This window comes from Giraffa tippelskirchi, chromosome 8 (genome assembly GCF_054371585.1).
Source record: "Giraffa tippelskirchi isolate mGirTip1 chromosome 8, T2T-mGirTip1v1.2.pri, whole genome shotgun sequence".
Taxonomy (NCBI): Eukaryota; Metazoa; Chordata; class Mammalia; order Artiodactyla; family Giraffidae; genus Giraffa; species Giraffa tippelskirchi.
In genome coordinates, this window is record NC_137282.1 from 81,758,211 (window position 1) to 81,784,585 (window position 26,375).

Sequence of the window (26,375 nt, forward strand, 5' to 3'; positions counted from 1 at the left end):
TCAAACACTGTAGGAAAAGGAGAGAAATGTGCACCTAGCATGGCCATCAGATGAATACAGAGGCCCTCCTCAATTAACTCATTAAACAATGAAGCTAAATGTTGAAAATAGTCAGTACTTATGGCTGAGGCTACAGTCCATGGGGTGGCAAGGAGTCCAACAGGCCTGAGCAACTAACACTTTCACTTTCTGGAACGGATTGCCATTTCCTTCTCCAGGGGATCTTCTCCACCCAGGTAATGAACCTGGGTCTCCTGCATTGCAGGAGGATTCTTTACCAACTGAGCCACCGGGGAAGCCCTTCATTTTGATAACTCCACAAAATATTACCAAAAAATTGCTGATTATTCTAACCACAAGTCCAGGACCAGAGTGTCTACTCTGGTACAGAATGCTACAGTATTATGGTTACAGGCAATTAATTCCAAAGCCTTTTGGGATGGTGTCAACAATTAAGATTTCCAATGGAGATTTTTCCGGATATACTGTTCATCGTAGAAACATCATTCTCCTTTTCCTAAAGTGGGTGTGGGCATGGGATCAGACGCTTCAAAAATAAGAGTGAAAGTAGGTAATATTCACCACCTTAGGTGTATTTATATACTTTGCAAAGATATTAATAAACATCTATACCAAACATAGTCTGTTGTGGAGGCATTATCACACTATAGATATAGGCGCTGTCTTTACCTGCCTTTTGTCTGGACCTTTCTATTTAATGACATACATTCAAAGTCAAATTTCTCCCTTGCTCTTCCTAGCACAGGAGACACGTGAGCTTTTAAAGCAAACTCCTAGAACCTTGTCTGGGGACCACGTTCCAGCACGGAAAAGGCTCAAGCCGACTGGCTCTCCGGAGTGCCCCAGGCCTGGAAGTCGTGCCCAGTAAAAGGGGGTGTGTCCGCGGTACCAGAGCCCTCTTTTCCGCTGCCCGCAGCGGCACCCAGGGGCCCCCTTTGCCCGCGGGGCGGCCTGGGGAGAGATTCCCAGAGCATCCAAGCTTCAGACCTACCTCGCTCCGGGCTGTTTAAAGGGGGTGTGGGTGGCGAGGGTGCAAATGAATCCCCAAACCTCTCCCACAGTGGGAGTCCTTCTCCCACCCAAGGTTCCTCCAGACGCCCCCGGCTTGGGAGCTGGGGTCTTCGCACTAACAGTGAACCTGTCCCTCTCTCTAAACACACACACACACGCACGCACGCACGCACGCAGGAGAGGGGAGCCTACGAGCGAAACCGGAGGGAGTAGAGGGTAGCGTGAAGGGCAGGCCTGGCATCTAGGATGCCCCGGGAAGAAGGGATGTCCCGAGAGGTCTCGCCCGAGGGGGCGCGGCCGAGCCCCAAAGTCGCGGCCCAGGGCCCGGCCGAGACACAGGAGCGGGGGCCGCCGGGACCCACCAGCTGCTTGAGGTCCTCCTCCGAGAGCTCCGCGTAACGGTATCGCTGCTGCTCGAACTCGTACCGGGTGGTTTTGGCCACCACCACCACCCGGGACGGGCGGAAGCCGCCGTCGGGGCGGCTACCACAGCCCGCCAGCTCGCGCGGCTGCCCCTGCCCCAGGTGCCGCCGTCCGCCGCCTTCACCGCCGAGCCACGGCCGCGCGGCGCGGCCTCCCGCGCCTGGCCCCCTGAGCGCTGCTGCCCGGCCCCCAGCCACGCGACGACAGCTGCCCAGCAGGAAGCCTCGGTAACAAGTCATCGTCGGCCCGGCAGCGGCTGCAGGCCCCGGCTCCCGCCTCGGCTCCCCGCCGGCAGCACTGCGTGCCGTCCGCGCCGCCCCGGCCTCCGGGTTCCCGCCGGGCTGGCAGAGGTTAAGTGCTCAGCGGTGCGTGGCCCGCGCCGCGAGGGGGGACGTGCCTAGACGTTGACGGGGGCGGGAAAGCCGGGCGATTGGGAGTCCGGAGAGCCCAAGAAAAAGATGGGCGGGGGAAAGCGGGAGGCCTCCCAGGGGTGAGGTTGTGTTTGTTTGGGTAGCCTTTTCCATCCACGCCTGCGCAGTGGCCACTTCCCCGCCCGGGGACCGACCTCCAGCTCCACCCCTTTCCCCCCGCGTATGCACCCGCCCCTCAGGCCAACTCTTTGAGCCAATCAGAACCCGCACCGGTTTTGGAGGCCGAGGAGCTTCGGGGACTGGCTGCGGCCGGGGTAAGGGCTGGAATTCTATTTGGTGTTGGAGCTGAACCCAGCTGGAACTGGTCTGAGGTGGCGACTGAGGTTTTAAGCGCCTGGCGGGAAAGCACGTGCGGCCGCAACTCCTTGCTCTGGATTCTGTTTCGTTATTGCAGATAGACCCTTTCTTCCTTCCTGCAGTATTGTGTGGCTGATGTGTCCGGCTCAGGGCTAGGGTCTGAGGAGACCGACTCAGGAATCGCTCCCCTATTTGCGGGGCCTACTGCAGAATGAAAACGCAGAGTCTCTTGTTCAGAAATTGTTAAGAATTGCAAGGGAGAAAGAGAGCAGTAAGCCGAGTTCCAGGCTCGGCTAAGCATGGGACCCTGTGGGGCTGCGCAGGTGGCAGCTACTGCTAACCTACAAAAAAACTATAACCTCTCCCTATCCTCCTCCCGGGGGGCGGGGGCGGGGTTAGCCTTTGAGAAAGAGGATGATGAATAGACCAGTCTGGCCAAGTGGAACATTTCTTGATGGGGAGATAACGGTTCTAAAAGTAGATAGGAAAAGAGTGAAGGGTTAAGAATGTTAATAATTTGGATCTTATCCTGTAGGCAGTGAAGGGAAAGTCCTCAGTCATGTCCGACTCTCTGCCACCCTATGGAATAGTCCATGGAATTCTTTACGTCAGAATACTGGAGTGGGTAGTTCCCTTCTCCAGGAGATCTTCCTAACCCAGAGATGGAACCCAGGTCTCCTGCATTGCAGGCGGATTCTTTACCAGCTAAGGCACCAGGGAAGCCTAGTAGGCAGTTGTTGACCTTTTGGAGGCTTTTAACTGAAAGGAAGTGAGTCCTGAGAGCAGTGTTTGATGATTACTGATCTGGCTTTGGAATGTGGAACAAACTAGGAGGCAAGAGAAGGAAGGGTGACTTGGGCACTGTTGGCATAGTTACACTTAGATCCGAGCTATAGAGTAAAAGTAATGAAAATGGAAGAAAATGCCCCTATTAAAAGAGGGGAATCAAGTGGCAGTGCAGATCCTAGTGTTCGTCCCTCCTGCTCTTTAGATCTATTTGTTTTGGCACACTCTTTGCTTCTTTGTAGTCCTAGCACTATCAGTAACTAGCTCCTGGACTTTGAGCAGGTTGCTTCATCTTTCTGGGCCTCATATTCCTCATTTTAAAATGAGGGAGTTGAGCTAGAGTGACTCCAAGGTTCTGCCAAGCCCAAATTGATTCCAAATCTGTGACTTTTAGTTTTCAGCTAGCCACTACCGCCAGCATTCATTCATGGGTTCACTGAATACTTGCTGAGTCCCTACTATGTGCCACGTAGTATATTAGACTGAGAAATACACAATGGAGTCTGATGTTTGCTTTTAGTAGGTCACTTACCTCTTCTGACCAGAAGCTTTGCCTCACAGCAGCTGCTAATAGTGATTTGCAGGGCACACTTAAGCATACGTCTTAACTTCTGTAGGATATGTTACTCATTTGTAACTTTGAACATTCTCAAGGTCCTTTCTAGTCGTACTATTTCAATACTTTAAAATTCCTTAGCTATCAGGAAGCAAGAAAAGGGAGAGGTCACAGATGACACTGCAGTTTGAAGCTTGGGTAACTAGCAGAATATCAGTTGATCCATTTGATAGGAAAAAATGAATCTAGAAAACCTCTTTTGGATCAACGTCTATGAGTTTTGTTATGCATATGCAAAATTTCAGACCCCATTTCTTCCGATTTCACCATTAAATACTCAAATTTTTAGATCTCCCCCATTTCCAGCTACAAACTTGTCTACACTGACATCTTCTTATTTGATATATCTGTCTCTTTGTCCATTGTTATTTTTGGATCCCATCTTCTTCTACCTGCTCAAAAACTCCATCAAGTTATCACCTTTATTATACCTTTAATTATCCTTCTCTAGTGGACTTTCCTCTTCACTATTTAAACATACTCATGTCTCAGATATCTTTAAATTAAAAAAAAAAAAAAAACCCAGCCATCTAAGCCCTAGCTCTTTATATTGCTGGTGGCTCAGGTGGTAAAGAATCTGCCTGCAGTGCGGGAAACCTGGGTTCGATCCCCAGGATGGGAAGATCCCGTGGAAAAGGGAATGGCAACCCACTCCAGTACTCTTGCCTGGACAATCCCCACGGACAGAGGATCCTGGTGTGCTACAGTCCATGGAGTTGCAAAGAGTCAAACACGACTGAGTGACTTTCACACGCGTCTTCTCTTTATAACTAAGATTCTTGAACGAGTCAATGGTTCATTATTGGTCAGCATCCCTGCCTCCTACTCATCCATCATCCTGTTGTAATCTGGTTTCTCCCAACCACTTTACTAATTTCCAAGGTGACCAAATACCTGTTTGTAAACTTGTAAGAAAGACATTTATCAGCCCTTAAATGACTTGGTCCTTCTCCATTTGAAATGGTTATCATTTCCTTTAGAAATGTTTACTCTGGTTCACAATGCACCAGTACCTACTGGTGTTCTACCCATCCCTCTGTCCTCTTTCTCAGTTCTTCCTGAGCTCATTTTTAGGATTTATCCTTCCCTTTCCTTTCCTTTCATTTTGTCTCTGTCTCTCTCTCCCTCTCCACTCTTCTGCATGAGCTTATTTACTCTTGTGTAATGAAAAGAGCCTGAGTTGGGGATTTTAAAAGACATTGGTTCAAATCACAACTTTACTATTTATTACTTTTGTCAACCTTGAACTATTCCCTTAATCTTTGTGGGCCTACTTCTTCATTTACAAAATATAACAGCTTCCTTGTAAAGTTATAAATATATGTACAAATGCCTAGCCACATGCCCATTATGAAGTATACACTTGGCAAATATTAGCCCTCTTCACTTTCCATAACTTCAGCTACTATCAGTATCTTTAGCCTAGCCTATATCCAGAGCTTTAGATCCTTATTTCTAGCTTCCTGTTAGATAACACCTCTTGAGTCTTATATATACATCACATGTTAATGGAGATCAAATTATATTTGATTGCCTGCTATAGGTGAGGCACCCTGCTAACTGCTAATGGTAAATAAAAGGTAGTCTCTCCCCTTGAAGAACATACAGTCTGTACAATGGTAAAATTATACACAGGGTGTTATAGAAATTTGGAGGAACACGTCTTAACTCAGCCTAAGTGGAGTTAGGGAAAGCTTTTTGGGAATGTCTTAAACTAAGTTGTGAAGAATGAGTTAGGTATTAGGCAGAATCAACAAGAGTAAGAAAGGAATTCCACAGAGTAAACAGTGTGTGCTAAGCTATGAAGTAATAAAATAACAATTCTGAAAACCTAGAACATTTAGAGGGAGGCAGGCAATGGTGGGAGTTGAGGCTAGAGATTTAAGACAGAGGAAAGACATGAAATGTTATATCCATGCTTAGGAACTTGACTTTTATCTTCTGTATGCTAGGAAGCCATTGCAAAGATTATGAACAAATTTATTAGAAGAAATACAAGCAGTGAGTACATATCTAAAGGATCCTCAGCCTTATTAGAAATCAGAAAAATGCAAATTAAGGTAATAGTGAAATAGTCTTTTATGTCCATTAGATTGGGAGATAGCAAGAAATTTTGGTGATCCACTGTTTGAAATTATTATATTATCAAGTATTTATTAGGCTAAATACTTGCCAGTTATTTCAGTAACTCCTCCAATGCTGTAGTTTCCAAATATCATCTTAGAAATTTCAACTACATTCAAGTATTCACGTCTGTGAATTCCACATATGATGTCAAAAATTACCATTGTGAATTGCACATATGATGTAAAAAATTACCAGTACTGTGGGTTTAATCTGGCCATGCAAAACAAACTAAAGTGTTGGCATTTGTGGATTTAATATCAGTTTCAGCTACCCTCAAACAACTAAAATAATCTGTTTGAGTTCCGTGCTCAGACCCCATCTCTGACAAGGCTGGTGTTCTTTTCTTGTGAATAAACTTACCCAGTTAGCCACATCTCAAGCAAGCTTTATTGTTTTCAACATTTTATGGGGAAGAAATTATAATTGTGATGTTCACAACTTGAAGGTTTACAAAAGTTAAGATTTATCCTTCCCAATCATTACAACCCCCTCCAGCTCACTTCATGTACATTCTAATTCTGAAAGATATATACCACCACCCTCTGGCTTTTTGAAACATGACATCCACATACTCTAATATAGGATATTAGTCCCTGACAACTAAGGGTTCCTGGCTTTGGCAGTAACAGATGTAAAATATTTGAGAGAATATTTTGCTGGTTTATAATTCAGCTGAATAACTTGGTATAAAATTACTCTTGAGGGGCTTCCCTGCTGGCTCAGTGGTAAAGAATTTACCTGCCAATGCAGGAGACATGGGTTCGAGCTCTGGTTCAAAAAGATCCCACACACCGTGGCCCACGAGCCTGTCCTCTTGAGCCTGGTAGTCACAACTACTGAGCCCACACACCTAGAGCCCGCGCTCCACAACCAGAGAAGCCACTGCAATGAGAAGCCCATGGACTTCAACTAGAGAGTAGCCCCTGCTCACCTCAACTAGAGAGAACCCAGGTAGCAATGAAGACCCAGCACAGCCAAAAAATTAAGTAATTAAGCAGTACTATTGATAGAAAAGAATGTTTAGATTAAACATAATTGGATATCATATGAAATATATCTAGTATATTGGAAAAGTATTTATCTAAGTAACTTTTAATAAAAGCTGGTGCTATGAAAGAAGATGTGTGCTTTGAAGTCACCTACCTAATAACTTGTGAAAATAAATATCATTATATGATTGATCTCTTCACATTAAGGAGGAGGAGGACAAAGGATACAGAAAAGTCAAAAAAAAGAAGGCTAGATGAAGATATCAGGAAGATCCCCCGGAGAAAGGAATGGCAATCCACTCCAGTATTCTTGCCTGAAGAATTCCATGGACAGAGGAGCCTGGTGGGCTACAGTCCATGAGGTGGCAAAGAGTCAGACATGACTGAGGGACTAACACTTTCACAGAACAGAGATGAAGATATAGCACAAGGAGAAACTATAAGATGTTCCTATTTCTATTATCACCCCAAAATATTACTAAATATATGCATTGAGAGTATAAGGAGGAATAGCAGAGTGGAAATGGGTTGAAAATCATAAGGTAAATATGTTTCTACTTTTAATAGCCATGCCATAATCCTCATATAAAATGTTTGAGGCATTGAGAAAGTTCATCTTCACACTAAACATGGGTCAAGGAAGAACATGTCAGGAAAACAAAGAAAATCTGTTTCTCTGCTTTACTTTAACAATTTAGTATAATCATAGTGTTCCCATGCCAGCTAAGATCTTAGAATCAATTCTTTAATATCTTCTCAGATGTCTCCCAATTTATGTTACGCTTCTAAAGAAAAATTTCCTCTGAATTTGTTCTGCATCAGAGTCACTCTTTTAGAATTTAAAAAAAAAACTTAAAACTCCTGCTGATTTTCCATTTCTTTTGATTCTTCCTTCATGTTAGAGCTCTTCTTTATTGTTTTTTTCCTTCTCTAGACATTTTCTCTCTTCCTCTCTCACATTAGCTTCTCTTCAGTTCCTGAGTCATTGCTTAATTTAGAAGTAAAGGATTTTATTTACTGTATTTCTTCTATAGTCTCTGGAAGAATAAATGAAAGTTAGATACTCTTAGTAGTTATAGTTACAGAGTTACAGGGAAAGAGTAAAACTTGCAACAGTCATAACATACTAGCTAAATTATAGTCTAAAAGAGTAATTCAACTTTCATATGCTAAGCTTTCAAGCCTGAGTTCAGATTTGACAATAAATGCACATATATAATTGCTTTTACTATTATATATGGTACTATAATAAAATAATGTAGCTTTTTTTGGAAAAAAGTATATTCAAATGTATATTTCCAAATGAATATTATTCTCCAACAAAGAAATGAAGCTGTAATGTTATTCCAAATATGTTTGTTTAGAACATTTTAAGAAATAATTTTATAAGTGTGAATTATTCCTTATTATGGACTAAATGTTTGTGTTCTTTCAAAATTCATCTGTTAAAGGCTACTTACAATGTGATGATATTTGGAGATGGGGCTTTAGGAGGTAATTAGGGTTAGAAGAGATTATGAGGATAGGCCCTGGTCTAATGTGATCGGTGTTCTTATAAAAAGAGACACCAAAGAACTTGCTCTCTTTTTCTCCCTACTCACTCCCTGTGCTCCCACAAGAAAGTGGTCGTGTGAGGTGGTAGACCCTACAAGCCAGGAGGAAAAGTCTCAGGATGAAACCAACCTGCCAGCATCTTGATTTTAGACTTCCCAGCCTCTAAAACAGTGAAAAATAAATTTCTGTTGTCTGATTCACCCAATTTGTGGTATTTTGTTATGACAGCCTGAGTAGATTAAGATGCCCTTAAAGGAGTATTGTTTAGGGGAGATAATCAGAAGTCATTTTGATGCCATGGGGTGATCATACTGGATTGAAAAGTGACATGTGGCCATAAGTAGCGATACTGATTTTCTTGTGTAACTCCTGAAGTGACTCTGAAACACATCTCAAAGGAGAAGCGTCAAAATTCTGTTGTGTGCAATTGTTGAAATTACTGTGGCTTACCTTTTTTTTTTTTTTAACTGGTGAAAAATCTTTATTTCTTTTTTTTTTTTTTTTTGAATGTTAACATTTTTTTTTTTTATTTTATAAATTTATTTATTTCAGTTGGGGGCTAATTACTTTACAATATTGTAATAGTTTTTGCCATACATTGACATGAATCAGCCATGGGTTTACATGTGTTCCCCTTCCTGGACCCCCCACCCACCTCCCTCCCCATCCCATCCCTCTGGGTCATCTCATTGCCCCGGCCCTGAGCCCTTGTCTCATGCATCGAACATGGAATGGTGTGGCTTACCTTAATAATGGCATTTAAGAAAAAAATTAATTTGGCTACATATGATATATTTGTTTTCTAAAAAAGTCTCTGTACAGCCACACCTACTAGAATATTAATGGAAATTTAATTATATAAGTAAAGCAAAGAACACATTAACATATTTCACTTTTTGTATACTTACTATTTTAATACATAGGTAATGTATTTTGCTCATTCCTTCAACAAAAATTGGATACTGACCTTGAATCAAGCATATATTAAGGTGCAATGGACATAAATGCAAGAATAGATATTCTCTTTAAAAGAATTTACACCATGAATAAATAATCTTATAGAATTAGGAAATCCAAAGGTTAAATGAAAACATACATTTCCCAGAAGAAAAACATGATAGAATAACATGTTATCATGCAGTTATAATGTTTTTCAAAGAAATGACTTTGGAACTTTTGTAAAAGATGTTTTATGGCCAGATAATACATGACTGAAAAATAAATACCTTAGTGAGATATTTATAAAATCCAGCAATTTACAGTATTAACTATTGTATCCATCAATGTGATGAATAGTCCAAAGTAGTAATCAAATATTATTCTAAATTAACTTCTTTTAAAATGATAAATTTTGAACTTTCATAGACCATGTGTTTCTTAAAGTCTGTCATTTTCATCACAATAATCAAAATATAAACCCTCAGAATTATTATACTACATCAGAGAAACATTTTAATTGCAAAAAATTATATTTCTTAAATTTTTCTGTTAAATTGTTCAAGGAATGAATAGGATCTTCTCATTTAGTGATTAGGATGGTTTAGTTTTTTTCAGTAAGGTGATTTTTTTCAATGAGGTGTTTTCTTTGTAGATGTTGTCATGTTCATAGCAGTACTCATGAACAGGCAACCAACTGTCTGTGGGTCCACCTAGAAGAATCTGTGATACAAATTTAAAATTGAATACAACTGAACGTGAATACTCATGAATATGCTTGCTATCAAGGAAATGAAACATATAGAATCTGTATTTTTTAAGTAAATTTGGAAATGATCCTAATTTTAAATGTAATGTTTTCATATAATTAAACCTTCCCTTGATTCATGGGCAACAAAGTTTAAAAAGTCAGACATTTTATTGCTTCCATTACATTTAGCATTTGTGTGCAACTCTTCCTGAAGAAAGTGCTAAGTGAAAAGTTAGCAAGAAAAAATGGCTTCATATGATTGACATTTACTTTCACTTATTCCCATTGTTTCTCATTTTGTTTGAAGATAGTCACATATCACCCCTTTCCTGAAATGAAATATGGTAGAATATAGGACCTATTCATAAACATGACATTTGTTGATGAAATAATTTTGCCACTTAATCTTAATTACAAGTTCACATTTTTAATGGATCAGTTCAGTCGTTCAGTCACATCCAACTCTTTGCAACCCCATGGACTACAACATGCCGGGCTCTGTCCATCACCAACTCCCGAATCCTGCTCAAACCCATGTCCATCGAGTTAGTGATGCCATCCAACCATCTCATCCTCTGTTGTCCCCTTCTCCTGCCTTCAATCTTTCCCAGCATCAGGGTCTTTTCCAATGTGTCAGTCCTTTGCATCAGGTGGCCAAAGTTTTGGAGCTTTAGCTTCAGCATCAGTCCTTCCAATGAATATTCAGGACTGATTTTCTTTAGGATGGGCTTCCCTGGTAGTTCACCTGGTGAAGAATCTACCTGCAGTGCAGGAGACCCCAGTTCAGTTCCTGGGTTGGGAAGATCCCCTGGAGAAGGGAATAGCTGCCACTCCAGTGTTTTTGCCTGGAGAATTCCATAGACAGAGGAGCATGGCAGGTTACAATCCATGGGATCACAATCGAACATAACTGAGTGAATTTTTCACTTTTAATGGATACCAGCTCATTTTCTAATAGACCTCATTTTATTGTTGACAACATAAATATTATGATGATTTTAATTTATAAATTTCATACATTTAAAAAATAATTAAACCTTTTATTTGATAGTAACAAGAAAAGTCATATTCCCTTAGTTCTCTGGCTCACTGAGTCTAGCAGTTTATGCTCCTGCTCTGCATATTTCATATATTCTTTCTTTTGATTACATTTTTAGTATTAGACCAAGGAAGCTATTTCATCAAGTTTTACACATCTTCTTTGAAAGATTCTTAAATTATGTATGATTAAAATAGCTTTAAGATTTAAATGATCAAAAATTGGGGAAATGCCTGCTAATACACTATTTTTGTAAGGTCTTTGTCAGTCCTCCTTAGAGCAGAATTCAGGGCTAAATGAAACTATTACTGAAAATACTTGGATGACTTTATTGGAATAGCTATATCTATATAGTAAAGCCGGGCTTATTGTTTCTTTGACAAGGTTTTTCTCCAAATATAATGATGGATTTTAGTTTTAAATTCACTCATCAGGACAAGCACTAAAACCTAAAAATCCAGTAACCAGTGATTCCACTGCTTGTTCAATTTACCAATCCTGATGTAATAAAAGAAACAGCACTTTTTGCCCTAAGTAAAGAAGGTCTTTGAAAATAAAGCAGTCAAATTCTGAAAAGGAAATAATCAGGGTTTATCAGTGTTTCAAGCCAAATTTGCCTGTTGGCTCCATTACCTTATTTATAATTTCTCTTATTATGGCCAATAATAGGAGAATGCGAACAAGTGAAGAGAAATATGAATATATGATTAGTTTCAGTGTAGCAATGAATACTTTACATTATAAATATGGTTTTTTATGAGATGTATATGCAGATGATATGCAGGTATTGCAATAAGACTGACTTTTGGTGAAATCCCAATACAGGCCACTGTAGAAGCCTGATTTTCAGACCTGCTTCTCAGATCCAAACATCTAGGGCTCTAACCCCCACCCACTTTGAACAGACAAGTTCCACTTTTTAAAAATCTGTTTCCTATAAAGGGTTGTGAATAAGATCCCCTTCTTAAACCTCAAACCGACAGAAGAAAAGTCCTTTATCTGATCTAGTTTTAGTAGCTTGGATGAGATCCTCTTCATCCTCATCACAGCTATCACAGTTAAACTCTTGGAGGACTGTCTCTGACTGGCTTTCAGTTTGATTTGCATCTGTCTTCTTGTCGAAGCTTCGAAGTGCAACAAGACGGTGATGGATGGCTGCGTGCATACGTCCTGTGTCTTTGGCACTGGCCTACAAGAGGTAAATTAAATTTGTTAAGAATATAAGTAACTCAGTGATAGCCACACTTTACAAATTTGTAATCTTTCACTTTTATTAAGGAAAGAATTACATGGCATAAATCTAGAATGTAAATAACCCTAGAAATGAAAGGGTAAAGAGCCAATTCATCTTGAATCAAATTGAATCCTAACATAGATAATTTGATAAGCGGTCCCAATTTGTGCCTTTTAAACCGAGCAAATGAAATTTTATGATTTGAAGTTTATATTTGAATTTGTTTGTTAAGAACATTCTTCCTCCAAACTATGTTACAGTGTAGAAAATTAGAGAGTTAGAGGGGGAAAAAAGACTTTCATTTCCTTTACATCACTTGTTTAGACAGCCCTGAAAGCTGCATGTGGGGGTTTAGTCACTAAGTCGCCCGCCAGGCTCCTCTGTCCACAAGATTTTCCAGTCAAGAATACTGGTGTGGGTTGCCATTTTCTTCTCCAGGGTATATAGGGATCTTCCTGACCCAGGGTTGGGACCAGGGTCTCCTGCATTGCAGGCAGATTCTTTACTGACTGAGCCACCAGGGAAGCAAGCTGCATAGCTCTGCAGAAAGCTCATTCAAATGGTCTATGATGTTGTACCATAAATGCATCAGAGGGCCTTGCTTTCTATACTTTTCTATTTTTCCTTTTTAATACTTTATTAATATAAAAAATAATGCTGAGAATAACAGTGGTATAACATTTGCTGTTGTTATATTCTTTTATTTTTTCAATCCTTAAAGTTGTAGGTTAATTATTTAACAGTAATTTATTTGCTAATTTTTATATTAATGAAAGAATATAGTACAGATATTAAATAAATACTTGTTTTTCTTTCCCTTTACAGATAAGAAAATTATGGCTCAGAAAGGCACAGCTTGTCTGAGTTTACACAGCTAGTTGACTAATTGTCTGGGACTTGGTTTTCATCATCAAAGTCAGCACTCCTTAAGGTAACATGTCAGTGGCTTACATTTTTGGATCTTTTCACAGTTTCAAAGAAAATCTGGGAAAAGTTTTCTCTTTGCTAATCCTTCAAAGAGCTACCAAATATTTCAAAGCCAAGAACTGAGGAGTGAACCAACTAAATGCCAACTTTTTGGGAGAAGAGTCTTAAATATAGTTTTTTGTTAGTATGTTACTAAGCTGCCTTAATTATTTTTAGAGAAAAAGTACAAATGAAATAAAATATTTTTGTGTCTCATATTGTATTAGATATATAGCAGGTGTTGAGTAAATATTTGTTGACTTTTCACTAATTTAATTTTTTATATTATGTACAAAGGTATAATTTTTCTTCAGTAAGTTAATTAACAAAAAATATTGAGAGAGTATGAGTAATTGAAACATAAATACTGTTCTGCTGCCTTCATTTTTTTTTACTTTAAAATTTAAATATGTCTTTCACTGGTGTAGAGTGTATATATACATATATATGCATATTGCCAAATTCATTCAGGTATTTTCATTCAAGAAATTCAGAAGAAGTAAAAGCACAATGATATATATTTTTTGAACAACAAATTTCCAAAGCTTAAAAAAAATTTCCAGGAAGTACCATAAGAAAATGCTAGTGAGAATGAAAATTGGTTCAGTCTTTATAGAGATAAATTTGTCAAGACAGTCAAAATCTTTTCCCAAGAAAAATAACATGTACATAGAGGATTCTTTGCAGAATTTATAATAACGAACACACTGAATTACCTAAGTATTTAACAAAGTGGAATTAGTGGACTTGATTATGGTATATAATAGAACAAATTATTTTCACCTATAAAAGAATTCTGAAGAATGGACTACAGTTTAATAACAGAAAACACTCATTTTCATTGATAAGTGAAAAGGTTACATATGTGTATTTCACAATCAAATGTTAGCTACTTAATCTTCTCCATCACTTTATTAAGTACATTATTATTGTCTTCCATTGGCAGATGAGTAAAATCAGGTTGAGGAAGGCTAAATTACATGTCTGAAAGTCATATAGTATGTACAATATGGTACGCATGTATATAAATGTACCCACACATATAATATGTATATTATAATATAAATATATATTATTAAGCTAAAATATAATATAAGACCAAAATGTTAATAGTGACCATCTGTGGCAGTGGAATTTTGGGTGATTTTTATTGCATTTTGTTTGCTAATATCTAAAAATTACCCTACAGTTTAAAAAGTCAGAATGAGCCAGATATTGAGCAGCAGAATCTAGTCATAGTTTAATCTAATCTAATCATAGTCTCAGTATCAGACTTGGTCTCAGGCAGGGTGCTTTACCCACTCAAAGCCAGGAGCACCTGGTCTAGCAAAGTATCCAATATTATCTGCCTAAATGGTAAACAGGTTTTAGGCATTTTACTCTAAGATTTTAATACTCAACATCACTTATGCCAAACAGTGCACTAGAATCTTGGGTTTTTCATCGGTAGCCTCTTGCCAACTTTTTTTCCCATTATTATGTGGAAACCAGTTTGCTTGTATTATCATCTTCTACCTGAGTCGCTTGGGTACTCAGGCTTCTCACGTCTGATACTCAGCATGTGGGGGATATCCAGCCTTTTTTCTCACCTGACTCATGTAAGCTTTGTCTCTTTTGCCTGGATCTTACATTTGAGGTCAAGCATTCCTGCTGCCAGAGTAGCTAAAGCTGTTGCGAACCTGTTACCTTGGAGATTGACTCAAATCCAGAATTGGAAATTGCTATTGGACTGGTTCTTTTAACTTGCTAGCCCTGTGTTTTTCCATTTCTCACTGGTTCCTTTCCAGTGATCTCAAAGCCTCAATTGCAGCACAGGGTAAGCATCGGGGTGTGGATTGTGCTAGCCTCCTAGGAGCCAATCCTGACAGTAGTATCTCTGGTAATATAGTAAGACTGCTGACATAATTTTACCAGTAAAGACAAAAGGAGACATTTGACAGCATGTACCAATACAGCTGTCTTAAGACCAGTACCAATTGACTACTTTAAATTGGTGTTAATCTCTAAACTTCATATCAAATTTAGCTCTAGTATAGACTGGTATGCTGCAGTCCATGGGGTCGCAAAGAGTTGGACACGACTGAGCAACCGAACTGAACTGAACTGAACTGATTAGACTATAAACAACCATAATAAATGGCTGATTTTTGCCAGTGGTACAGGTTAGTATAATAAAATGAAAAAAAATTAGTCACTGCAGAAATCTATAAATATAGTAGGATAATCCTCTATCACTGAAATTTGTCACTTACCTGAATTAAAAACACTTTGACGTTATAGTCTTCTAAATCGGTAGCCGTTATTTGTAAATTTTTGTGATTTGCTCTTTGAATTTCCATCTGAGCCCAGAGTTTGCTGTTGAGAATCAGCCTCAGGCTGCCTTGATTGCGCATAACTAAAATAGGAAGGTGAATTTATCAGGCTTTAGAACAGTTGATTCCTTAGCCTTTCAGAGGAATTTGCCATTATGAAAGCAGATAATCTGGTAGTTGTTTTTCAGACTCTGTTTTCACTACTAAATTGCAATTTAACTGACTAGATTATAATTTGGTTTCCAAACTGAACTTTATTTTGTTGGCGGACTCTTTTTAGCTTAAGTGCTAAAAACGCTATATTCTTTCACTGTAATATTTAAAAATGGTTAAACTTTAATATTCCATTGAGGACCTAATGGTCAGGAGAGTATTTACCCAAGAAGTGCTCACAATGGAGAAAACTGAAACAAAAGCTTGAAGCATTCAAAAAATGAAATTACTTAAATGATGGTACAGCTATTGAAGATATTATGACCTCATTAAGAATCCTGAAGAAAGGTAATTATTAATGTAGAAAGATGACCATGGTATACTGTATAAAAGAAAAAATCAGATTAGAGAGGAATATAAACACCATGTCTCACAAATTTTTCAATGTTTTGTATACATTAGTAGTAGTGTTAGTCACTCAGTCGTGTCCAACTCTTTGCAACTCCATGGACTGTAGCCCACCAGGCTCCTCTGTCCCTGGAATTCTCCAGGCAAGAATACTGGAGTGGATTGCCATGCCCTTCTCCAGGGGATCTTCCCAACACAGGGATTGAACACTGGTCCCGGCATTGCAGGCAGATTTTTTTACCATTTGAGCTACCCAGGGAGCCCCACATTCATTGTATACACAGTCCTTAAGAATATATTTTGTTAACAGAGGCTAGCTAGCTACTACAGGAAGACAGGCCTATGAGTAATTTAATTTTTTTTTTCCTTTTTGTCAGTCCATATTTTCTGTCTTTTGTAATGGACATGTATTACCTGTATAATTAAAAAAAAAAAAAGTTGTTTTGTACATTTGGGGGCAGGTAGTGGAAAGAGAGAAATTAAACCAGAGTAGAAAACAACTAATACCTGCCTTGGGAATTATACTTAGGTCATTTAGAAACCTGTTTCCCCATGATCATACTCTCTTAGTCTGAATTCTATTCCTCCTTACTCCCTTCTTGAGCTTGATATCTGAAACTCAACAAATATCCATTTACCAGCTTCTACTTGTAGTCTCCCCCACAAGCTTTGACTGTTTAATATTGACCAGTAAACCCATCCCTGCCCAGATCTCTGCCTGTGCTCACTTTCAGTTTGGACCTCTGAACAATGCCCAGTGTGTCTCTTGGATGCCAGAAACCTCCTCAACCTTGCAGTTTGGCTGACCAGATTCTGACCAACACTCTGCCTGCAGGATTCAATAACCACACACCTTTATTTAGTTGGAAATTGACCTTTCATCCCAACCCACATTCTGCACTTAGAATGCCAAGAATAAATTACAGGACAAATACCCTCTTTTAGAAAAACTATTCCATTTCAAAACTAAATCCATCATATTCCCTTAAATAATAATGAGATCACTATTTAGGTGTGTGCTGGGCTGGTCAAAGGTGCTTTATGTACGTTTTCTCACTGAATTCTCACACTCACTCACTAATTCATAGACTTCTGTTATCTGCACTTTTAACTGATGCAACTAGAGTAGAAGGAGATTAAGTAATTTATCCAAGGTCACTAGTTAGTGATGGAGCCAGACATGGAATCTGTGTGGTCTGACATCAGAGCCTACTTTAAACAGGAAGCTCCTATAATACTGTGTTCAGCAGTCTAATCTATTGACACATAACACACCTCCAGAAAATGATGTGTACCTATATTGGAAAATCTTCCCTGAAAAATAGTGACTTGCTTTACAAAATGATTCCTTACTTAATCTTGACTGGAATGTTCCACAATCACTGCTTGCTGTGTCATTCAGTCTCAAAGCTCCTCTGCCCCTTTCAGTCCAGGACTGTGTTGTTTTGTTGAATATAAAAAGCTTGCAGTTGATCTAAAGGAAAATTTTTTTTTAAATGTCAAAATATGAAACATTTTTCAAAGTGATTTCTTTGCTATGCTATAACACTTATGTCTGATATCTTATCAGAATAGCCTTTGTTAATGATTTCTAAACCAGCTTTAAAATTTTATTTAGTTTCTAAAACAATATAATTTTTGAATAGTTCAAACATTAAAAAGCAAAAATGTACAAAGTGTGAAAAGTAGCTCCACCAATACTAGTTCCCACCTACCAATTTTCACCCCCTACAACAGTTGATCACTGTTGCTAAATATTTTGTTTATCCTTCTAGAGATATTTGTATGTATATACAGGTCAATATGTATATATTTTCCTGTTTTTTTTTCTATAAATGGTAGAATACGTATGTCTACATCTTGCTTTTTCACTTAATGATTTATCTATGTATACCAACTTTTAAATTAAACAGTGTTATTTGAATCAGGCAATTTATCTGAAAATTAAGGAATCATGGAACTATTTGTATGCTTTAAAAATTTTAATAAATATATCATCAGAACTAGGATGTGATACCACAGAGTACCTTACTATAATTTAATGCTTGCCAGTGGCTCTCAAATACTACTGTGTACAAGAATCCCCTAGATGACTTGTTAAAAATATAGCATGTCAGGGCCTCACTCCTAGTGACTACTTAAGTGAATCTGGGATTAATCTGATCTGAGAGTTATGCTGTGAGACACACGTGTATAGTAAATATATCAGTAGATCAAGGGGGAAGAAAACAGGAATGAAGAGAGTTTGGGGTAAAGCAGATGGAGAAATCCTAAGGGAAATCTGTGCTTTGTTGAACATGATTGGGGTGTAGTAATTACATTTCATGTGCCAAGACTGATAGCTACACCACTCATCGTTCAAATCCTATGTGTGATACTACTATATACCACATCTTTGAAATTCTTGATTCATGTACAATTCAAAACTTACTTAAAAGAACTTTTAGAATAAACAACAAGGTCCGACTATAGCACAGAGAACTATAGTCAATATCTTGAGATAAACCATAATAGAAAAATATATAAAAAAGAAAGTGTATATATGTATGAGTCACTTTTCTACATAGCAGAAATTAACTCAACATTGTAAATCAACTTTACTTCAATTTAAAAAAAGAGCTTTTAAAGGAAAAAAGAAAATTTTTATTATCTTGAACTGAAATCAGTTTATCTCTCTGCATTTTTAACTTTCAGTGTAAATAGAATTTTAAACCATATGATAATAACTGATAATCAAGCTGATATGAAAAGTATAAAATATAGGTCTGGAGTTACTTTAAGACTGGGTCCTTGGCTGTCTTCTTTCTAAGGGACTAATATGAATGTAAAGCCAGTAATCCGTTGTCCTGCAAGTTACACATACAAATGTAAGAATACAACAAAATTTTGGTTTAATATTTGAAAGCCTCAACCATTTTAATTTAAACAGTCAGGTCTTTATGGAAACTATACTTCTGCCTTTATCTTTAAAGATGTCTCTGCTGAGGATAACTTGATTCCAGAAAGAGCAGTATACAGTGCACAGACCTCTAACACATTCTGTTCTGCCTCTTCCCCTGTTACAACGTCAATTTTCTCCAGCAAACATTTTGGTGATGGTTTAAAAGAGAAAGCAGTAGTTGATTCAATTAGGGATATATTTTCAGTAGTGTCTGTTCCTAAGAGAAAATAGAGGGAAAGAACACATAAAATGCCCCACTTTATCCACCGTGAAAGTTCTTTTTTGCCCGTGTTAACATGCATGTCTCCTTAGCTTTTTATAACAATGAGTGTTTCCAAAAAATCAAACTGCTTGTGTTTAGGCATATCTCTTTAATGATCCCCCATATCATGAAGTCCAAAAATTATTAAGGCTTTTATATCATGTAACCAAATTTATATGCTTTAATCTTCACCAAAGATTTTAAACCGTGGATTTTGGGTTTTGTATTTTACAGATATTAAACAAATGACATGGAAAAACAGGAAACGTATTAGTTGAATCAGATGCTTTATAAATGAAATAATTCTTACTTGAGTTTGGAGAACTGATAGGAATTTTTAGAGTGAATTTGAATGGTTTTTCCTTGATGTATGAATCACTTTCCAGTTGAGGCTGAGTGAGTTTTTGAGTACCCTAGGTGGAAGAAAAAGATGTATTGCTTAATTTTATCTCCATATATTTATAGTAACCCAAGAGATACTTTTGTTCTTCTGTCTCAATGTGGCAAACAAACCCAACAGCTCTGTTTTTGTTTTGGGATCCTCTTGTGCTGAACAGGAACTCCTCCCTGTTGTTAGAAAACCTTGGTTCTGATCTAAGGAAACAATCTAGTTACCACCAGCCTACTTCAGGTGGCATCTAGTTCCAGGGACAATGGGAAACCTTTTAGAGACCCACAAGGAAGTAACAGCTGTTCCAAGCTACCACTACAACAACCTGATGCCTTGAAGGAAGTGCAACTGATGTCACTTTTTCAAATTATTTCAGTATTCCCAACAGTCCAGGTTTTAAAATCTGTACATCCTCCATGGGATTCCTCATGTAGCTAATAGCCCTAAGACAAGATAGCATCCTTGTCTTATCTCAGCTAAGATCCTGGTCTGGATGAAAGTGCAAAGAGTATTAAGATGTGTTGGGCCAAATAAAACCATGGGCATATTTGCTCCACAGCTTCCATTTGGCTATATAATTCCCCACTGTAGATCATGCTGTGTTTTAGAAACACACCCTGTGGAGGACAAAGCAGCAACTGCCTCACGCAGGAGGATTGTTGTTGTTTAGTCACTCAGTTGTGTCTGACTCTGCTGTCAGACTGCCGACCCTATGTACTGTACCCTGCCAGGCTCCTCTGTCCTTGGAAATTTCCAGGCAAGAATACTGGAGTAGGTTGCCATTTCCTTCTCCAGGGGATCTTCCTGTCCCAGGGATCAAACTCATGTCTTCTGCATTGGCAGGTGGATTCTTTACCACATGGGATGCCCCATGTAGAAGGATGCTTAAGGAAGATGGTAATAATAGTCAGGTGGTTCCACTTGGCAAGTATATTCCCGTAGGCAAGTAAAATACTATGATTCCCTCCTACAGCTAGCAAGAAAAAAATCTGTCAGTGTAAAAACTTGAAGGGGAAGGTTGTGATTAATGACAAAAAAAATGCAAATAATTTTAAATTCATCTTGTTATGAAAATGCTATTGAAAAACTATATTAAAATATCATGACCAATTGAGCTTACTTAACTATTGCAGATAATTCTAGGATTTCCTTGGGTACCTTTGATTTAATGCAAATCAAAGAAGTATTTAATATTTCTTATCAGTAATAATGTTATAATTAGGCAATTCCCTTCCTCTGTGGGTTCTTGTCTATTATTCTAACAACTAGAACTTGCTTCCCAGGAGAATCTTTCCAGTTAAAGACAGGAAAATGTGCCTTTGAACTCAGTAGTTAAAAAGTAGGCTCCAGTTTAACATTGTTTTAATTAATTTGCCTTTAGAAATTAGAAGTGACAGCTCTCTATATAGTAATAGAAACATTTGCCAAAACCTTACCAAAACTCTGTCTACCATGTTTTCTCCAAAAATGAAATCAGAACTGCAGCTTTTCATAGGATATTTATCTTCATTTGGTTGACATCTATGGAAAAGAAATAAGCATTTGCTATTTTAAATGTAGTAACAATGGATATAGCCATATTAAACCTTAGTGAAATAATCAGATGATTTAATAGATTTATGTAAAGCGTAAAAACATCTGCTAACTTTTGTTTATCTGAAGTTAATGAGAAATGAAGGAAAAAATGAGATAGCTACTTCTGATGATGAAAGTCAAAATATCTGACAGCTGTTACAACACTGGCCAAGACCAGTGCAGAGAGGCTGTGTGATCAGCCGGGGAGCTGCCCAGTCCTTATCTTTGTGCTTTTCCAGCACTGACTCTCTGGTCTCCAGTCTCCACTCTCCTCTTCCCCAACTGGCCAGTGCTTTTAGCGATGCAAGGTCTAAGGGCAACAGCAAAGCTGATCTCTCTTCTCAGTTACACTTGAGTGTGCAGTGGTTTAGTTTGATTTTTACCTCCCAGAAACTTGAATGTTTAAAGTGTTTTGCGTAACGACAAACTCAAAGACATGCAGCCCTCTGTCTGTTGGCAGACATGCTTCAGGATCCCTACTGCATCCACAGCATGCACAGTAGGTTAAGTGCTAAGGTACCTGCATGGGCTCTGGTCATGAGACTAGTATGTCCACAGCTAGTTGTATTCCTCTCTCAGATCAAACATGCCCCCATCACTGGCAATGCTAATAAATATTCACTTTCACTTTGCATATTTCTACTGCTTTCTTTGTTGTCTGTCCGACTTATGCTAATACATAATAATGCCAGAAATAATTTAAAAGAGGGGAAAGAGAGAATACCAGGGGAAGAGGAGGAAAGGCTAATTGAGTAGCCAGATATTTAATGCCTAGCTAAATAAAAAGTTTAGCTCTACCTAATTGAATCATTCTTAGCCAAGTCAATGAGACAGTAGGGACAATCCAATACCAGGACGATAATATATAAATATTAGAGACATTTTTAAAAGCATTTTAAACTTGTATTTTATAAAATCTCCTTTCAAACAGAAATCTTAGCAATTTGTACAATGTCAGAAAATTATTTTCTGTGAATAATTTTATTGACAAATTAAAGAACATTTCTGTTTCCTCATTGTTAACTTACAGTAGTGATGTAGTACCTAAAGCATTCTGGTTAGTAGACAGCTGGATTGAAATTCTGGCACTTGGTAAGTTTTCATTTAGCAAATAGGAGTTCCCCTCATAAATCTGAAAGAAAAAAAGTCCATCAAAAAATTCATTTAAACTGCCTTAGTATATATAAGAGCATTAGACAAGGAAACAATAGCTATAGTTAAATGAATGGAAAACTTACTATGTTCAAGTACAGTCCTAAACATTTTCTATACACTATCTCATATACTCCTCAAAACAACTCTCTACACTCTGTACTTCTATTATCCACACTTCAGGTGAGCAGACTGACCTAAGAAGCTTAACTAACGGCGGAACTGGGCAATCCGAAGGGGGCTGACATTCGAGCCTGGGTGTGCCTGAAGCCAGGGATTGTGCACTAGCATTCAGAAATCCCACCTTCTTTTGTTACTTTTACCTTTTTAGTCAGTGGACTTTAATCTCATTTCTAGACTAGTAAATCTGTATTTCAGGGCTATTTAGCCCATGGAAACCCCTAAGAGCTTCACCATCATTGCCACCCAATGTGAGAGGAAGTTCCATCTCTTCCTCTAGAAACTTTTGGTAATTTAATCAGTTATTCCATCTGCTGTGTATATACACATGCACCTTATCTGCATTAATGTGTAAATGAAGGAGTGTGCAGTTTTAGAACTGGAAGGAACCCAGGTATCTGATCTGGTGTCCTCAATGCTTGTGGACACATCCCTTCCTCCACCAGGAATTTTCAAAGATGTTGCAAGGACATCTTGTCTTTAAATAGGGTTGTTTCCACTTCAATTGTATATTGATCAAAAATAATTGTGACTAGTTTTCCATATATAACAGAATTTGAGAGCTGAGAAATGTGTGTCAAGAGAGTATGTGTCATCGGTTAGCAAAGAGCGAAGTACATGCTTATGACTCAGTCACTCAGATGATTTATCTCTCAACCAAAATGGTAGTTTTAAACTCTTTAGGTTGCTTGAAATAGTTTATTAGGAATATATTATTTGTTATATACAATAAGTAACCACTGATTAATGACAGAATGAAAGAAAATTGCTCTAATTCTGATATACAAGTTTAAAAGGAACATAAAAATAAGGATTCTATAAAATTTACCTGGAGATCATTTTCAGTGTATCTATACATTATATCATTGTGTCAGAATTCTGACATAGTGTCTTATACATAGCTTACCTTTAGATCTTCAAAAATCATCATTAAACAGAGAAAATTCAATGATGGGCATATCCAATTAGACTTTTCACCAATTAGGAATAAATTCTATTCATGCCCTTAATAAGTTATTTGAGAAGAAAGTTTTGCAAATAATAGTCTAGAAATTTCTCTTATGTTTTATTATTGAGGAAGAAAATACAGGAAATAGATTAATATATTTTATTTTAAAACCATGCAATGCAAGATCTTAAAAAATTATGCCAAGGAATAAATATTAATCAGCTTTTGATATAATGTGTGAGCAAAAATTTTCATCTATAATTTATGGAACATGCTATTCCAAAATCAAATGCAATATAACATTTCAGAAATTAGTCAACACATCATAGTTTTTCTTATACACTTTAAAACAAATTAAATAACATGCATCACTTTTAAAATATGTAAATAATTTATATAATATGGTGATTATTATACTTAATGAAAATATTTAATAATATACTGATTTGAAATTTTAAAATATTTTAACTTAAAATCACATATATCACATAAATGATGAAATGATTTTTCAAATTCACAATGAGTCTCCTGAAATCATAGCTTACAAAGAAAAAGAATTGGAAATGTAAAAATGTTGGCAAATGCTGACCAGATTCAACTCCCTCACGTCACTGATGCAAAACAGAAGGTTGGGAGCTTTGTCTAAGAAGGTAAACACAGTAGATAGTGGTAGAGGTAGAATTAATGCTGATCTGATATTTTTTTCAATGACTTGACTAAATGATCGGTATTTTAACACTTCCAGGTGTCCTCATGTTCAGTTTGGGAAAACAAAACCAAACTTGATCGACCCTCAATAGTTTAGCTGGAAACAACTGACTGGTGGAATAACTCAAACTCCAACCTGTCGATCTGGTGTCCCCTTCCTCTCAAGTATCTGCTTCTGGAAGACACAGAACTATAGCAACAGAATGTCCCCATACCCTTATCTGTATGACGTTAGTAAAATGAGCATCTCCTTGGAAAGGCCCACGAGGAGCGATTCAGTTGGAAGAGAAATTGGTTTCTGTCTCCAGGAGCTCCCCAAGCCCTCCCAGTTACACTGTGGAGATAGTTCCTTGCTCCTGTTATCCATGAACATGGGGCTGGAGTGGAACCATGGTGTGATCCAAACTGTCAAAGCCACACCAGCATGTCTACTGGCTGGGGATACAAAAAAAAAAATCCTTTTCCTTTTTCTGATTTCTGACTTCTGGCCTCTGCCACCTCACTGCTCCCCTATTCTCACATGGGGTCAGTGCACCAGATCAAGACCCCAAGGGGCCCCACCACACAGAACTCAGCTTTACAGCTTAGGAGAGACCACAGGACCTGCTCCTGGGAACAACCCTCCAATTTAGGAGGACAAGTTTAGTACAGTCACTGAGGGCTCTTGGCTATCTTGTCCAGCATTTTTTCCAGCCTGGTAGCTGCTTCAGCATCAGGTAGTCCCTAATTCTGGATATGGGGACCCACAACAATCTATCAAAAGAAGTATGGGAAGTTGAGATCAGTCCTACTGTAGGAGGTTTTCTTACCTTACTTTTGTTTTTTTCTTTAACCTTACAGGATTCCAACACATTGTGTCCAAATGATTTTCTCACTTTTATATACCCTTGAGTTTGAGGTGGCTGCAAAATAGCAGGTCTTAGAACAAGCTCAGAATGTTTCACAGGACCTTAAAAGAACAGAATTAAAGGGTCAATATATCTTTAGTGAAATAATTTTCCTCTCAATTTCTTACTGATTTAATGCTTACTTTCTAAAGTCATGATTAAATGAAGGGTTAATGTCAACTAATCAAAGTCAAAATAGCCAGTGAGTTGCCTAGTACTGTCTTCCTGCCTCGCTTTTACTCAATAGACCTGGGTTCGATCCCTGGGTTGGGAAGATCCCCTGGAGAAGGGAAAGTCTTCCCACTCCAGTATTCTGGCCTGGAGAATTCCATGGACTACAGTCCATACAGTTACAAAGAGTCAGACACGACAGAACAACTTTTACTTTCACTTTCAATTTGATCATGGGACTTTGCTTACTAAATATATTCCTTCATGTTTTGTCACTCAACCCTACCACCATGCACACACATACACATTAAGACATGAATGGTAAAACATAAAATTTCTTCAAGTTTCATGTAATAAAAGAAGCTACATACCTTGTTCTGCACTGTTCAGATCAGCATTCCTTTGCACAAAGTTTGATGTCATAAAAACATTGTTTTTCTTCACTGTAAAAAATATTAAGAAAATTTTAAACCTATGAACGAACATGTCAGTTTCTACTGTTTTCACAGTCTTGTATGAACTTACCAGTAGATGTCGCTGTTGGCACTAATTATGCGAGGGCTTATTCTACTAAAAAGTGTAAAAGCAAGGTGAGTTTTGCTACAGTCTTTTTACTCTCAGAAAATAAGTGAAAATTAGGTCACTAATGAAATAGACAGTCTTCTTCAGAATCATGAAATCGAGTACTGAGAGAAATTCTACAGATTATAAAATCCAAATTGATAGTGAACCATCTGTGTGCATTAATATATATTTCTTAAAGAATGTTATAAAACTGTTAATAAACTCTGTCCCTTCCCCAATCTTTAATGATACCTGAGGAGAGAAGTAAAAATGACCATTATGCTAGGTTATCAACGTGAACTGATGGGTTAAGACTGTGGTCTTGGCTGCAACAATAGAATTATAGGCATACCAAAGAAATGTTGCTGATTGTGTTCCAGACCACTGTGATAAAGTGAGTGTCACAATAAATTGAGTCACACACTCACTTCATTGGTTTCCCAGTGCATATAAAAGTTACATTTACACTATACCGTAGTCTATTAAGTGTGCTAGCAATATATGTAATTTAATTTAAAATACTTTATTGCTATGAAAAACA

The 26,375-nt window shown here is 37.9% G+C and overlaps 2 protein-coding genes and 1 long non-coding RNA gene across 8 annotated transcripts in view; 1 reads left to right on the forward strand and 2 right to left on the reverse strand.

Annotated features, from left to right (window-relative positions):
- NADK2 (NAD kinase 2, mitochondrial) overlaps positions 1 to 2,801 on the reverse strand; it is a 45,422-nt gene extending 42,621 nt beyond the window's left edge. For 2 of the 4 annotated variants that reach the window (XM_081520907.1, XM_081520905.1), the window contains exon 1: positions 1,395 to 1,994. In XM_081520907.1, the coding sequence (XP_081377033.1) occupies positions 1,395 to 1,694 (300 nt within the window). In that variant the 5' untranslated portion in view covers positions 1,695 to 1,994. Of the gene's footprint in view, positions 1 to 1,394; positions 1,995 to 2,096 lie in introns of those variants that run through there. The other 2 variants (XM_081520906.1, XM_081520908.1) reach the window with 2 other exon arrangements.
- LOC145517756 (uncharacterized) overlaps positions 2,086 to 26,375 on the forward strand; it is a 63,814-nt gene continuing 39,524 nt past the window's right edge. Inside the window, exons 1-3 of the long non-coding RNA XR_014062308.1 lie at positions 2,086 to 2,140; positions 12,106 to 12,179; positions 13,041 to 13,146. This is a non-coding gene — a long non-coding RNA (uncharacterized LOC145517756). The remainder of the gene's footprint in view (positions 2,141 to 12,105; positions 12,180 to 13,040; positions 13,147 to 26,375) is intronic.
- Positions 10,357 to 26,375, reverse strand: part of RANBP3L (RAN binding protein 3 like) — a 49,296-nt gene continuing 33,277 nt past the window's right edge. For 2 of the 3 annotated variants that reach the window (XM_081520902.1, XM_081520903.1), the window contains exons 5-13: positions 25,642 to 25,713; positions 25,022 to 25,161; positions 22,252 to 22,355; positions 21,085 to 21,169; positions 19,568 to 19,670; positions 19,082 to 19,212; positions 17,408 to 17,528; positions 15,434 to 15,576; positions 10,357 to 12,170 (exon numbers count right to left, since the gene is read on the reverse strand). In XM_081520902.1, the coding sequence (XP_081377028.1) occupies positions 11,946 to 12,170; positions 15,434 to 15,576; positions 17,408 to 17,528; positions 19,082 to 19,212; positions 19,568 to 19,670; positions 21,085 to 21,169; positions 22,252 to 22,355; positions 25,022 to 25,161; positions 25,642 to 25,713 (1,124 nt within the window). In that variant the 3' untranslated portion in view covers positions 10,357 to 11,945. The remainder of the gene's footprint in view (positions 12,171 to 15,433; positions 15,577 to 17,407; positions 17,529 to 19,081; positions 19,213 to 19,567; positions 19,671 to 21,084; positions 21,170 to 22,251; positions 22,356 to 25,021; positions 25,162 to 25,641; positions 25,714 to 26,375) is intronic. The other variant, XM_081520904.1, reaches the window with a different exon arrangement.